General features: G+C 56.2%; 1 protein-coding gene across 1 annotated transcript in view; it reads right to left on the reverse strand.

Annotated features, from left to right (window-relative positions):
• Positions 1-10,114: 10,114 nt before the first annotated feature.
• Arhgef37 (Rho guanine nucleotide exchange factor 37) overlaps positions 10,115-15,889 on the reverse strand; it is a 19,759-nt gene continuing 13,984 nt past the window's right edge. The window contains exon 7 of the mRNA XM_048331626.1: positions 10,115-10,291. Within this exon, the coding sequence (XP_048187583.1) occupies positions 10,115-10,291 (177 nt within the window). The remainder of the gene's footprint in view (positions 10,292-15,889) is intronic.

A 15,889-nucleotide genomic window follows, 5' to 3' on the forward strand; every position in this document is an offset into this window, starting at 1 on the left:
ACACCTTGCCCTCAGGTCTTCCTTGATTGGCCCTGGGGCGTCTTGACCCCACCCGGGCCGATCCCCACTCCTGGTTTTCACGCCCCCAGTTCAGACTTGAGGGCTTGACTTGTGGGGGACCCTCCAGCAGACGTCCTGGTGTCCCGGGCGTGGTGTGGCGCGACGCGGGCTGAGTGAGAAACTGAGGCAGGCTGACACAGAGAGGGAAGCCCCGGGGCGCCTGGGAATGTCTGAGTCCTGGATTCCAATTGGTCCTCTGGGTTAGGGCGCGGGCTTGGCAGAGCGTTGGGGGTCACCCTGTGGCCCCGAGTCTCCCGTAGGCTCCTGGGGCCAGCGAAGCTTCCCGTGTGCAGCTTGCACTCGGAGCTGAACTCTCGTCACACACACCGCCAAACAGCCACTCACCCCTAGGCGACGCGGCGTGGCCCTAACTCCACGCCCATCAGTCTCAGCTCCGTCCTAGTGGCCCCCAGACACGGCCTGGGTTTCTTTCAGCCAATCCCCAGTTTTTGGTAAATATTTTGCATTGTTTTTATAAAGGTGATGCACATAAGCCAGGGAAAGAGCACATTTCTTTTTGGGCAATGTCACCCTTCCCTGGCTTTCTCTCTCCTAGTTTTTCCCTCCGGCCGCCCCCCCCCCCCCAACACACACACACACACACACACACGCACGCACACACACACACGCTGTACAGTTCATTTTCAGCACAGTGTCGAGTGAGTATCACCGTTGCATTTGTTCACTGGATAGCTTCATTCATTTCATTTTCATCGTGATGAACAGTGCTGTGTAAACGTCTTTGTAAATCCATCTATCTTTGCATCTGTGCATCATTTTATTAGCATAGATTCTGTAGGCGAGGGTTGCCTCTGCTAATGGATTGTTTTTTCTGATATTAGGGCTCGAACTCGGGGCCTGGGCACTCTCCCTTAGCTTTTTTGCTCACAGCTTGTTCTCTACCACTTGAGCCGCAGCTCCCCGCCAGCTTGGCGGAGATGAATCCACGATGACAGCTCCGCAGGCGTTTTCTTCAGGAAGCCTCCAGTCCTCAGGTGTCAGCCATCTTGAGTAGGTAGCGTGACAGGCACCGGGCACCTGGTGCCGTTCGTGGATTTCAGCTTTTCTGACGTGCTTCCGACCGCCTGTCCCCCGTGGACACGGTCTGTCCGTGTCACCGTCCTCCGTCTGCGCGCACATCCAACCCCGCGTGTGCCAGTCTGAGTTGCCCAGTGAGTGACCTTCGTTGGCTCTGTCGGGTAGGATGAAGGTTCTGAGCCCAAGTTTTCTGCTGAGAAAGTCAGTGCGGAGCAGGTCATGGTCATGAACTTCTCGGGGGGGGGGGGGCTGGTGTAAACACGAGGGCAAACCCCCCGAGAGCACTGCGGACTCCGGCCTCGCTGGCCCCGGGCCGTGGGCAGGAGCACTGGCTGGATCCCAAGGGCCAGGGAAAGAACTCGGCTCTCGGGACACACTTGGCACCCAGCACAAGCCAGCAAGGCACAGTCCTCAGGCTGGGAGGTCAGAGGACACCGGGGTCACCTCTCCCTGTCCTCGGCACTGTGCTCAGCGGGGCGCAGTGGGGGACAGGGACACAGTGTCCCCGCCACCCTGGAGCTCACAGTCCATCGGCAAAGACAGGTGGGGGGGGGATGACGGCAGGGGGGGTCTCCCTGGGTGGGGGGTCAGGCCAGGCCCCTCCTGGCCGGGGAGGGTGAGGCCCGCCTAAAAAACAGGTCAAAGCCGAGACTTGAACACACACCCTAGGAAGTCCAACAACCATCGGGCAAGTGTCCCAGAGGCGAAACAAAGCCTGCAGACGGCCAAAGCCGGGGGGGGGGGGGGAGAGAGAGAGAGAGAGAGAGAGAGAGAGAGAGAGAGAGAGAGAGAGAGAGAATAGAAAAAACAGGGCTGCGATGTTGGGACTAATTAGGGAGAGAGGGAGGGAAGGATGGAGGGTGAATAATATCAGAACACATCACATCTTTGTACGAAGATGACACAAGGCTGGTAAACCACAGAGAGAGGGGAAAGAGCCATAGATTACACTCGGACTAAACTCTAACATATGCATGTGTGGGGTTTCTTTTAATGAAAGAACGAATAGGGAGCATTCAGACAGAAATGTCTGCATAGTTTAGACATAAAGAACACAGGGCTGGGGATATGGCCTAGTGGTAGAGTGCTCACCTCGTATACATGAGGCCCTGGGTTCGATTCCCCAGCACCACATAGACAGAAAACGGCCAGAGGAGGCGCTGTGGCTCAAGTGGCAGAGTGCTAGCCCTGAGCAAGGAGCCAGGGACAGAGCTCAGGCCCTGAGTTCAAGGCCCAGGACTGGCCATAAAAAACAAAAACAAAAACAAAACATAAACAACACATGGAAGCCGGGCACGGGGGCTCACGCCTGTCCTCCAAGCCACGCAGGAGGCTGAGATCTGAGGATCGCGATACCAAAGCCAGCCTGGGCAGGAAAGTCCCTGGGATTTATCTCCAACCAAGCCCCAGAAAGCCAGACGTGGCGCTGTGGCTCAAGTGGTAGAGAACTAGCCTCGAGCCAAAAAGCTCAGGGACAGCACCCAGGCCCTGAGTTCAAGCCCTAGGCTCGGCACAAGTGGGGGCGGGGAGGGCGGGGGAAGAACCGATTAAACAGCTAGGTACTGGTAGCTCACGGCTGTAATCCTAGCTGTAATCCTAGAGGCGAAGGTATGAGGATTGTGTTCACAGTCAGCTTGGAGGGCTGGGAACGCGGCTTAGCGGTAGAGGGCTCGCCTTGCATGCACGAAGCCCTGGGTTCGATTCCTCAGTACCACATAAACAGTGGTGCTGTGGCTCAAAAGGCAGAGTGCTATGCTAGCCTTGAGCAAAAGGAAGCCGGGGACAGTGCTCAGGCCATGAGTTCAAGCCCCAGGACTGGCAAAAAAAAAAAAAAAGAGTCAGCCTGGATACCTTAATCTGAAAGACTCTCACCCAATTAACCAGCAAAAAGCCAGAGTGGCTCTAGTAGTATCATTCTTGGGGGGGGGGGAGTGAGAGAGTGGGGTGCTGAGTTCCACCCCTAATACCAGCATAAGAAGAAAAAAAAAAAGGAAACTACTAAACGCTGAAAGATGAGGCTGAGAGACGGAAAAGGCTCCTCCAGGCCGCACCCGGTGATCTCTTGTGATCCACCTGTAGTGTTGTGTGTAGTTATACTCTGTTCATTTTCAGTGCTATATAGTATTCTAATATGTGAATGAATATCTCATCATGTGTTCCGTTGAGTACTAAGCGACCCTTGAATGGCTAATACTTTGGGTTTATTTCCAAGAGGGGAGTTGTCAATATCTTTTTCTTTTGTGTATATAAATATGTATTTGCATTGTGTATCTAGCTAGGATTGAATTGCCTCCTGCTGAAGTGTGCACGTGTTCACGGAGTGGTTATTTTTTTCTCTTGGAAAGCACCAGCAGACGGCAGCGTCCTGTTGCTTAAGCCCCCAGGGCTTCCCATGGCATTGGGAGGAAGGTTCACACCTTTGTTCTCCCCTCCCTGGCTCAAGTGCTTTAGTCTTATCTGTGAGTCAGTCAGCTTTTTCATTGGGAAAGAATGCTGGATCGAGACCGGCTGAAGAGGAAGGACTTTTCCAGGCTCGAGGCTCGCGCTGATAATCCTAGCGACTCGGGAGGCTGAGGTCGGAGGCCCTCGGGCGGGAACATCCCTGAGACTCTCATCTCCAACGATCCACAGAAAGAAAGGAGAGACAGGGGGAGAGAGAGAGGTGGGGTGTGGCAAGTGATAGAGGGCAAACCTTGAGCCAGAGAAGATGGGGAGTAGCCCTGGGGTCCAGCCCCCGTGCCCGCACGAGAGAGAAAGCAAGAGGGAGGCAGGGCTGTCGTCTGTTCTTCGAGGTTTCGGTCATGGGTCGTGGCTTCGGGGCCAGCGGTGACACAGGACACGTTTGTGGGAACAGCCTCGCGAAGCAAAGCTGCTCATCCCTGGTGGCTGAGCAGAGAGAGGGAGGCGGACGCGGAGCCCCCGCGCCCTTCCCCGCGCACAGCACCCGCGCCCTTCCCCGCGCACAGCCCCCGCGCCCTTCCCCGCGCCCAGCACCCGCGCCCTTCCCCGCGCCCAGCACCCGCGCCCTTCCCCGCGCACAGCCCCCGCGCCCTTCCCCACGCCCTTCCCCGCGCCCAGCCCCACACGGCCGCCCTCCGCACGGGAGCACGCGCGGGGAGCACGCGCGGGAGGAGGCCGGGCACGGGAGCACACGGGAGCACGCGCGGGGAGGAGGCCGGGCACGGAGCACACGCGGGGAGCACGCCCGGGGAGGACGGAGGCCGGGCACGGGAGCACACGCGGGGAGCACGCCCGGGGAGGACGGAGGCCGGGCACGGGAGCACGCGCGGGGAGGACGGAGGCCGGGCCTTTCCACCCAGTCGCCTCCCGCACACGAGCACGAGGACCAAGTGTCGGAGGCCCCAGGCTCGAGGCCCGCCCATGGCGCCCAGCCCCCGCCCCGCCCCGGAGCCCACGGCCCTCGGCCTCGCCGCCCTCCCCGGCCCCTCGTGGGGCGTCAGCGACCCGCTGGCTCGCTCCGCTCCCGCGCCACGCCCAGGGTCAGGGGGAGCTTCCCAAGACTAGCCTCTGCTGGCTCCCGCGCTTGAAGACTGTGAGTGTGAGTGAGAGTGTGAGTGTGTGAGTGAGTGTGTGAGTGTGTGAGAGAGTGTGAGTGTGTGAGTGAGTGTGTGCGAGTGTGTGTGTGTCACCCGGCCCCGCTCACCCGGCCCCGCACGGGGCCCTAACACGCGCTCACAGGGCAGGGAGGGCGGACAAGAAGAGAGCCGAGGGCCTGAGGTCACGCGGACGCCGAGGGGCAAAGCTCGCTGCCCTCTCTCACGCCCCGCGCGCCCTCGGGTCAGGCACCCACGCCGCCTGGGCGCCGCTTCCGCCCCGTAGGTCAGAGGTGACTCTGCCGGCCTGGGGGTGCGTGGCCTGGGGTGCGTGGCCTGGGGTGCGTGGCCTGGGGGTGCATGGCCTGGGGTGCATGGCCTGGGGTGCGTGGCCTGGGGGTGCATGGCCTGGGGTGCATGGCCTGGGGTGCGTGGCCTGGGGGTGCGTGGCCTGGGGCGCATGGGTGGTGACTCTGCCGGCCTGGGGGCGCACGGGCTGAGGGAGAAGGCTCGCGCCCCCTGCCTGGCTCCCTGCTGCGCCCCCGTCAGGGCTGAGGAAGTGGCACTGGATCAACTCACTGGAATGTGACCACAGCCCCGGGGGGGCGTCTCTATGGAAATCCCCGTGGGGGAAACTGAGGCCACTCATGCCTAGCCCACGAATTCGTGCTCGGAGTCGTGAGTGTCTTCCACTATGGTGTTGGAGATAACTCGTGAGTACGCAAGCTGAGCAAAGAACCAGGTGGAGGACACTGCGTGCGGCAGTGCACACCTAGAATCCCGGCGCGGGCTGCATGACCGCCACTAATTAACAAGCGCTGCTCCGTAATGAGGGCTTCACAGAGGTTTCTTGACTGGCTAGTCTTGCAAAGTCTTTTTTTTTGCCTCCACACTTCCCTGTCTTCAGTTCCCACAAATAAATGCTGGTTGGGGGATGCTAATTATCTTCTGAACAACTTCCTCCGATTAACCTCCTGGCGTGCTCCACTGCCCAGCACCCCAGGGGGAAGAAGTCTTAAGTCATCATTATTATTTTATATACATATATATGTATATATATGGCTGGGATGTAGCTCAAAGCAGTTGCTTAGGATGGACAAGGCCTTGGGTTTGACTCACAGTACTGAGAAGAAAGGAAGGGAGGGAAGGAAGGAAGGGAGGGAGGGAGGAAGGAAGGAAGGAAGGGAGGGAGGGAGGAAGGGAGGGAGGGAGGGAGGGAGGGAGGGAGGGAGGAAGGAAGGAAGGAAGGAAGGAAGGAGAAAGCAAAGACAAAAGGAAGAAGGGAGGGAGGAAGGGAGGAAAAAAGGGAGAGAGAGGATGTTAGAATGTATTAGACTTTGCCAGAAACCACGCAGACATCCAGGTACAGAAGAACAAAGGAAAGGCTTATTGCCAGCAAAGGGACTGGCAAGACCCAGTCTCACCGGGAGAAGTGAGAAGAAGTGCGGTCTGTTGTCTGGGGTGACTTATATAACGTAGGAGGTTTTGGAGGCGGGGACCGCCGTGTGGACGTGCAGATCAGGGGCTCCACCCTGTCGGCCTATGATTGATGGCTGCTGTCAAGGTGGGGGGGGGGGGGGCGTGTCCTCAGCTTCCTTGACCTCTAGGGTCACTTGTAAGGGGATCTTGTTGCCTTACTTGGTCATAAAATGTCCTAAAGCAATGTCGCCTCAGGGAAGCAGGGGTGGGTAGGGGGGGGGCTACATGTTTGCCGCCCTTACTACATGAGCCTGTTGTTGCTTAGGAAGGGAGCATGCTAAAGCCAAGGGAGAGGAGGCTCTATCAGGATTACAGAGGAGATGGGAGGGGAAGGAAGGGAAGAGAAACATGGAATTCATGCACATGATAGAAAATTGAAAGGAAGAGTATATTATGAAAAATCATTCTCATTCTGTCCACTATTCTAACCCAGTTCTACCCCTAGAAAGCAATTAGTCTTCTGGCTTCTTGTGTATCTCTTGGGAACTCTCACATGCAAATATATGCATGTATTCTAACTTTCAAACACACGCACACACACACACACACACACACACGTGTATGCCTATGGAAGATGTTTGTCCATCAGTTTCAGCCAGTCCCTGATTAGACCCCAAACTGTTGCTCCTTCCTGTTCTAAAAGCCAAATTTCCCCAAGAAGACGACTTATCCACCATCTGTCTCTGATTCATCCACCCACAAAACTCCCACAAGCCAGTACTCCCTGGCTACTCCCCCTGCCGGGCTGTGGCCTGGGCGTGAGAGATAAAGAAGTGCAAAGCTAAGACCCTGCTCCACCCAGCTGACCCTCCTGGGGAGAAGGAAGAAGCTAGACAGAAGAAAACAAGAGCAGGAAATGAACCCTTGCTCTTGTGTATGTGCACGCCCATCCTGGGGCTTGAACTCAGAGCCTAGGCCCTGTCCCTGAGCATTTTTTGCTGTGTTTTATTGCTCAAAACTAGCCATCTACCACCTGAGCCACAGCTCCGCTTCCAGCTTTTTGCTATTTAATTGGAGATAAGAGTCTCATGAACTTTCCTGCCCAGGTCGGCTTGGAACTGCGATCCTCCTTTTTCTCAGCCCCCTGAGTTGCTAGGATTACAGCCACCGGCTCCTGGCTGAAAAAATGAACCAATTTAAGATATTGAGGGCTGGGAATATGGCCTAGTGGTAAAGTGTTCGCCTTGTATACATGAAGCCCTGGGTTCGATTCCCCAGCACCACATATATAGAAAACGGCCAGAAGTGGCGCTGTGGCTCAAGTGGCAGAGTGCTAGCCTTGAGCAAAAAGAAGCCAGGGACAGTGCTCAGGCCCTGAGTCCAAGCCCCAGGACTGGCAAAAAAAAAAAAAAGATATTGAAATATGCTAAAAGTGATTCATTCTCAGTTAAGAGGGTAGTGACACTGTGACTCAAAGTGTTAGAGCTCTAGCCTTAAGCAGAAGAGCTTAGGGACAGTGCCTAGGCCCTGAGTTCAAGCCCTGCAGCCAAAAAAAAAAAAAAAAAAAAAAAAGATTAGGGAAGAAATTAACAAAATTGAAAGCAGAGGGGGTGGGGGAGTGAAAGCTGATTCTTTGAGGGGTTGGGGTTTTAGCTCAGTGGAAGCACAGACAAATAAGTGCCAGTTCAGTCCTCAGCTTGGGGGGGGGGAAGGGCAGTTAGGAGGAAGGGGAAGAGGGGAGGAGTGAGGAGCGGAGCCGGCAGGGGAGGAGAGAGAGGGACTGTTGTGTTGGGAGTGAGACTGGGAAGGTCTGCGTGGGAAGGAGGAAGCACTAGGCGAAGAACTAGCTGGACGGTTGACCAGGCGGTGACCGTCGGAGCTCTCTAGCACAATGGCAGTCCAGAGAAGGTTCCCTGCCCGCCTCATCCGGCCCCTAGAGGCGAAGGGGCGGGGTGGGGGGGGGCTCTGGATTGTGGGAACTGTTTAACCCCTGCTCTGTCTGTCGCTCAAAGCTGCACGAGTTCTGGGTAAATTAAGCATTTCGTACGTTGGTTCCCCATCTGTAATCTGAAGTTACCTATGAATAGCACCCTGCTCCTGGAACTGAAATAAAAATTAAATGGTTATGCGATTTGGAGTGGCACAAAGAAAGTTGGGGGGGGAAGAATATTAGGAAAATTATGAGATAGGACACCCAGAAGTAGACTCTACACTGGGGACATGGCTCAAGTCTTAGCATGCTGGCCTAGCAGGTGTAAGGCCCTGAGTTCTAATCTCAGTGTGTATGGGGGTGGGGGTGGGAAATGATTTCTTCTATCGGACTTAGAAATGTTTTCTCTGGGAGTGACACCAGTAAGCACATGAACAGACAAGATATAGTCTGGGGCAAAACACTTGCAGATTATCGTGCTCACAATATGATTTGCATGCAGGATGGGTGGGTGTCCTGGGTACAGCATCCCAGCTAGTTGGAGACCCCCATCTCAAAGATAAATAACAAGTCTTGTATGGACCCTATAAAAAGAACAGTCAAAACTCAGCAGTAAGAAAACAAGCAATAAAAATAAGTTACAAAATTGCTCAAAGCTGGCCTAGATACTTTACAAAGATACAGTGAGGATAAAGACACCCGACAGGCCGGATACAGTGGCTCACGCTTATAATCTTAGCTACTTTGGAAGAAGAAGGGGGCATCAAAGTTTAAACCAATCCAGGCACCAATCTAGCAAGACCCTATCAGAACGAACAGTGCACTGCTCTTATCCCAGCTACACGAAAGGCTGGGGTCAGGAGATCGCAGCCGGGGTCAGAACCACGGGATCCTACCCCAAAGTAACTGAAGCAAAAGGGCTGAGGGCATGAGTCGGTGGGTAGAGTGCCCGCCTAGCTAGTCTAGGCTCTGAGCTCAAACCACAGTACCATACACACCCCAAAAAAGAAAAGAAAAGAAGATACTCAACAGCTCTACCCACCCGAGAAACGAAACTAGGAGATACCGATGTCTGCCCATCAGAGTGGCTTGAAGTTCTCACCAATGAAAACCAAAGCCTGTGACAACACCAGGCTGACCTTGACCCCCGCCCCCTCCCCTCCCCTCCCCCCCCCCCCCCCCCCCCGCCGCCAGCAGCCTGCCCGGCTCAACCCACGCTGAACATCTCGCTCAGAAACCCCGCTTCCGAGCATTTCCCTTACGGAAACGAAGATCTCCATTCACACAAACACCTGTACACAAGTGTCTATACTAGCGGAGTTAGGACCACACTGGACACAGCTCAGTGCCCGGTCACGGCCACTGCTCGGCAGAATAAAGAGAGATACAAATACTTCTGCATGCAATGGAATGAAGGAAGCCGCGGCAGCTCCAACAACGATCTGTCAGCCACGGCCGATGCCTAGCACCGCAGCACCAGAGGCCGAGGCGGGAGGAACGCGAGTTCAAAGCCAGCCTGGGCTACACTGCAAGGCCCACACGGCATTCTATCTGTGATCAACAATAGATTCGAACTCATGTGCTCATCCGCAAGCCCTCCTCCTCCTTCCCCTCAGTTTTTACAGACGGAGACTCTTCAAGGAGGGGCACTGCCCACCCAAGTCTCTGAAGACAACCTGGACGGCCATGTATCCGTGCCACCCAGTATCAGGTTAGGAGAGAAGGGAGAGGAGAGCGAGAGGGAGCAAGGATGGGAGGAAGTGTGCGGCTTGGGAAGCAGAGGCCTCGAGCACCCACCCTCCAGCAGCTGTTCCAGAAGCTTCCACCAGGACCATTTCAAAGCAGCTTTCCCCAGCCCTTTTTGCACAAGGTCAGAACTCACACTGTGAGATTCGCTCTGTAGGGAAATGGGGGGTGGGGGGGCTGGGGAGCATGACCTTGACATCTGGGAGCCCAGCTGGAGTCCTAGGGTGATCTGGTCCACTGAAGGCCGGGCAGGCCCTTCCTGCCCCTCCCTGAGCATTGCGCCTCTCACAGGGGCTTGCCCCCCCCACACCCCTCTCTTCCTGGTTGCGACTCCCCAACAAGCCCAACCACAGTACCGGTTGATCAGTCAGTCAGCCCTTAACTCATCCTTTAACTTCTGTTGCTGCATTTGCAAGTGAAGACACTGGGCTAACCCGTAGGAATACTCAGCGAGCGGGAGGCAGGAAGTTTCTTCCCGCTTCTTTCCCAACCAGAGGTACAGAGAGTAACGGCACAGTGATGACTGCACACAGGCCACCAGCACCTGTGCAAGGGAAGACCGGAGCCGGGCGCCAGGGCTCACCCCTGTAATCCTAGCTAATCGGGAGGCTGAGATGGGAGAAGCACGGCTGAACCCCTAAGACTCTTACCTTCCACCTAGCCAGTAAACAGTCACAAGTGGATACAAACAGCAAGTCTTCTCTTGCAACCCCAAACTCACTGCCGCGTAGGTGTTTTGGTACATGTGAGAAGGAATATGCTTTCCACAGTCGTTTGGGATGATGAGAGGATTGTTACTCATGCAGGTTGGCTCTAAGAATAAAGTGGATGTAAAAGAATTTTTTTTTTAAAGCCAGAAGTGGAGCTGTGGCTCAAATGACAGAGCACTAGCTTTGAGTGAAAGAGCTCAGGGCCCAAGCCCTGGGGTACTCAGGCTCTGAATTCAAGCCCGAGTACCTACGCAATAGAAAGAAAGAAAGAGAGGGAGGGAGGGAGGGAGGGAGGGAGGGAGGGAGGGAGGGAGGGAGGGAGGGAGGGAGAGAGGGAGGGAGGGAGGAAGGGAGGGAGGGAAAAAGAAAAGAAGAGCTGCTAGAGAGGATGGGGGGACCTGGGCACCTGCCGTGTTCTGAGCCAAGGAGGGTATCAGAGGTTGAGGGACTAAACATACAGAGGCCCAAGGTCAGGAGGCTCAACCTCAGTGTGAGTCTGCCAGTACTGGGGACACAGCAGTGGTCACCCCCAATGAGAGGTCTCGGGGAAACATTTGGGGACTGTGCCACTAGCCTGGAAGCCGCCCTCTTTCTCTCTGTGTCGCTGGCCTAGGACACGATGTTTCTGCTGGGGGAATGCCATTCAAACACAACTCCATCAGTGACTCTGTGTGCAATCATGAAACAATCCTCTTCGCTTTCATTTTTGCCACCAAAAAATGGATATGAAACTGTCCTATGACCTTCTAGGGTTCTGAGAATGAAATGGGATTATCCACACAGTCTTGTAAAATCCTGAGCACAGTGGTTGCTACACCCGTCGGAATGAACGTTGCTGTTACTGTTCTTCCAGGCACCAAGGCCCCTGGAAGAGCGATCTCTGAACGGCTGGACACAGAGACGACGAAGAGCCAGGGAGGACCTGCAGCCCCGGACGCCGGTGGATAAGTCTCCATTGGAGCTCTAGCCCTTGAACCCACCAAGGACGTTTGGGGAATGGACTTGTCACTGACACGGGCAGCAGGCAGGATCAGCTAAGACCCAGGGAGGTACCTTAGATGACAGACGTGTGCTGCCAGTTGACATCAACCCCACCTCTCCCTCTGCCTCCCACCCCAACGTCGGACAGTGTTCCAAGGGATTCCAGCCATGGTATCGGTAACGGGAGCCCCACCGGTCTCCTCGGGCGAGGCGTCCCGGGTGCTGCCTTCCCAGAAAGGCACCTTTGCTCCAGTGGGCGGACGCCTCGGGCGGACAAAGCCGCGCCCTGTCCAGTTATGGTAGGAATATTGCGAAGGGGGTGAAGCTATTTTTTGCCACTTGCTCTGTCTCTCCAGCAGGCACAGTGACACGACTCGAGATCCAAATAGCCTCGGCCATAGAAGGTCACAGCGCTGAGGCCTGGGAGGTCTGGCTCTCCAAGGCCAGGTTGGGGCCGAGAGTCATGTCCATCACCAGTTTGGGGGCGGGGGGGGGCAGGATGTGGAACTGTCCTCTGTTCCGCCTCGCCCCGCCTCATTCCACGCTGCACAGATGCCTGGGGAACCGACTCCCCTCTGGACCTCAAGTCTGGCTGCAAGTGTTTATTTTTAGCCCCTGATTCCTTGAGAATGCGGGTGGACCTTTGTGGGGGGGGGGGGGAGGAAGGAAGGAGGAGGAAGAGGAAGTGGAGGGCAGGCCCCCCCCCCGCCCCCCAGCCCCCCCCGGGCCCCCCCAGCCCCCCAGCCCCCCCCCCAGCCCAGCCCAGGCTCAGCCTCCCAGCCGCCCCCTGCAGAGACGCGATCCAGTCCTCTCCCTCCGCTGCCCACCTCGGGTCAAGAGCCAGCGGGGCTCGGGTTCTGGGTTCCCCTTTTCACTTCCCCCGCAGGCCCTTGGGGACCCGCAGGATTTCCGCGCCCCCTTCTCGGCGGGGCCGGGCCGCTCTGTCCTTCAGGGCTCCGTGTGGACCAGCGCGGGTGTAGACGGGGACTCCAGTTCTTGGCTTTCTCCAGCTGGAGGCGCTGTGCCCAGGCCCCCCGCCGGACGCTGGCCCGCACCCCCCGACAGATGAGCCCCCACGGACGGGCGGAGGGCGGGCGCTCCGCTTCTCCCTGCAGCTCGCGGGCCTCGACGACCGGGGGTGCCCCAGAGATTTGCAAACCCTTCCAGAACGTCCCGTCTCACTTCCGAGCGGTTCTCCAGCGCCCCGTGGCCTCGTCCCTCCCGGCCTCGAGGGCCCCCAGCCCGGCTGGTGGCGCCTCCCGCCTCTCCCGGCCCGTGCCGGTCTCCCCTCCCCCGCCCGGCCCCTCAGCCAACCTGCCCTGTGACCCCCAGCCCGGCGCCCCGCCCTCTGCAGGAGATCGGGGACTCCCAAGTGAGTGTGCGGGCGGCTGGTGCAGGGGGGCAGGGGCGCTCACGGAGGAGCTGGGATCGCAGGGTCAGGGCCTCAAAGCCACCCCGAGACGCTGAACCTCTAACCAGCAGAGAGGCGGAAGGGGAGGCCCGGCTCAGTGTGCCCAGGGCCAGCCCTGAGTGAAAACGAGGGTGCAAGATATCACAACAGATGTGTCCGCTGCCTTATGACGTAACTGTACCCCCTTGGCACAACACCTTGTCAACAAAACTTAATTTAAAAAGAAAAAGAAAAAGCTAAAGCTGGGGCTGGGAATGTGGCCTAGTGGCAAGAGTGCTCGCCTTGTATACATGAGGCCCTGGGTTCGATTCCCCAGCACCACATATACAGAAAACGGCCAGCAGGGGCGCTGTGGCTCAAGTGGCAGAGTGCTAGCCTTGAGCAAAAAGAAGCCAGGGACAGTGCTCAGGCCCTGAGTCCAAGGCCCAGGACTGGCCAAAAAATAAAAAATAAATAAAACATTTAAAAAAGAAAAAGCTGAGCGCACGAGACCCTGAGTTCAAGCCACAGCGCAGAGAAGGTGCGTAGAGACGCAATCATAACGTGTGTGTTCATCTTCGTTGGTCCTGGGGCTGGAACTCGGGGCCTGGGCGCGCCCCCTGAGCTCTTCTGCTCAAGGCTGGCGCTCTACCGCTTTTGCCGCAGCGCCACTTCCGGTCTTCTGGTGGTTCCTTGGAGGCAAGAGTCTCACAGACTTTCCTGCCTAGGCTGGCTTTGAACCGTGATCTTCAGCTCTCAGCCTAGGAGTACAGGGATGAGCCACCGGCCCGGCCCGATTCTTACTTGAATCATGCAATAAAATGATGCGGACCACCGAGCCTCGTCCAACACCTTCCCTTATGCTGTTCCCGCTCATCCTTCTGTTTGCGGTTGCTTGACTGGGTTATCAAGCACTCTCGTTCTTAGCTCAGCTCACCCCCGCCCCCACCCCACCCCACCCAGGCAGGATTCCGCGAGGATTATTCCCATGACACCGATGAAGACCGGGCGCGCTCCACCAAGACGCAGCCCTGGGGTCCGCCCCCGCCGTGCCCCCCCACGCCAGGCTGCGCCTGTGAGCGAGGCCGTCCACGCCCACGCCGCGGCCCCAGCGACAGCACCGGGAGCCAGGCATAGGAGGCACGCGGGAAGTTCAGCCTACCCCTCCCTCCCTCCCTCCCCCTCTCTCTCCACCCACCCTTGCCTTCTCTCCTTTTCCCTCTCCCCACCTGCCTGTCCTCCCTCCACGGTGGAACATGGCCCCAGCTCTGCCTTCCCCGGGTTAGGGTGGTTGGCAGGTGCGACCCTGCCCGGCTTCAGCTGCATTTTTGACAGGAAATGAGAGGAGTGGATGACGGGGGGGGGGGGGGGGGGGGGGGCTCCTACCTGACATCAAGCCGCCGGCTGCGTGCACACCTGAGGAGCAGAGTTCTAGGACAGCCTGGGCAACGTTAGCGAGAGTGAGACTATCGCGCCAAGCTGAACTCAAAGCAATGACTGGGGGCATGAGTTCAAACCCCAGAATGAGGTATGGCGGGGGAGAAGGGGAGAGGGGAGGAGGGGGAGGAGGGGAGGGGAGGAGGGGGGAGGTGCGTGGCGATGTGTGTGGGGCACCAGGGGAAGAAAGAAGGTCCAGAGAAGACCCTTAGGCTACGAATTAAGATTCCTGTTAATATGCACTCCCCAGGGGACGACTCTTCCGCCTTCGGGAGCGATAGCATGAGGTGGATAACAAATTAAGGCAGAATTAAAATGTGTGCAATCCCTTTCTAGGTCAAAAATCTTTTCATTAATTTAAGGACAAAAAAATGTGTTATCTATAAGTAGTTTTTCTGATACGTTCATAATCAGTACATTACATTTCAAAGTACAATCCTTCAGATAATAATTACAAATCTGTGGCTTACTTTTACTTTGCTAATAGAAAAAAAATGGAATCATCGCTACTGCCATCTGGACGCTCGCATTTGCCTGTCCGTGGGTGTAGGAGAGAGCCACCAGGACTTCACCAGGCCCCTGGGGGGGGGAGGGGGGTCCGACGGGGAGGGAGGGTGACTAGAAGCCTCGTGTCTCTAGGAAGGTTGCTGGGGGGAAATCCCTGCTCACTGGCCACATTTGTCTCTCGGGAATGATCCTGGATAATGTAGGGGTGCGTTTATATTTGCTAATAACAATAACTCCTATCTTTCCCTCAAATTAAGTCAAATTCTTTCATATTCTTGGCCCTGGGCAAGGGAAGGTAAGAGAACTACGTTTTAAGATAAGGTCTTTTGGTGTAGCTCAGGCCAGCCTTGAATTTCCAGTCTTCCCACCTTAGCCTCCCAAGTGGGGAGATGTTAGGCAGATGTTACAGTACCCAGCCTGAAGCTGATCACTTTTGTTTTTTGGTACTAATTAAGTAAGGAGACTGGATCTAAGCAAAAGACCTCAGTAATAGCGGCCATTCTCTAGTTTACAAACGTGTTTTGCGTTGGTAAGTTCCAGAGAAGTCTTGCTCTCCTTAGGTGATTGCTTCTTGATTTTCCTTGATTGTGTCCGCAGTTGATTGGGTTCGGCTTATATTTAACGTCTTTGTTAGATTTGAGTGCTCACTGGTCTTTTATTTGCTTTGATTGAGTTCACGTCCGATTTGCTTTCTCTGTAATTTCGTGCACCTTGTGTGGTTTCGGGCTGCAGCAGGGCTTTGAGACTGGAGAGCCCCTGCTGCCTGTTGGCGCCCCAATAAAGACTCCAAATTTGGCCTTTTGAAGTGGTGACTACTACACAATAGTACTGGGGCTTGAACTCAGGGCCATAGCAGTATCCCCTCAAGACTGACACGCTACTGTTGGAGCCACAGCTGTACTTGCAGCTTTTCGCTGTTAATTGGGGATAACAGTCCCACTGACTTTGCTGTCTGGGTAAATTTCAAACCGTGATCTCGGATCTCTGCCTCCTGGGTAGATAGGATTGTAGGCACGAGCCGCGGGGCCAAAAGATGGTCTTTGAGGTCCTATGTGGGTGACACTGGGGGGGGGGGGTTGTTGGTTTGTTGTTTATGCTGGTCCGGAAGCGGAAGCTT

The sequence above is a fragment of the Perognathus longimembris genome, chromosome 22 (assembly GCF_023159225.1).
Source record: "Perognathus longimembris pacificus isolate PPM17 chromosome 22, ASM2315922v1, whole genome shotgun sequence".
Lineage (NCBI taxonomy): Eukaryota > Metazoa > Chordata > Mammalia > Rodentia > Heteromyidae > Perognathus > Perognathus longimembris.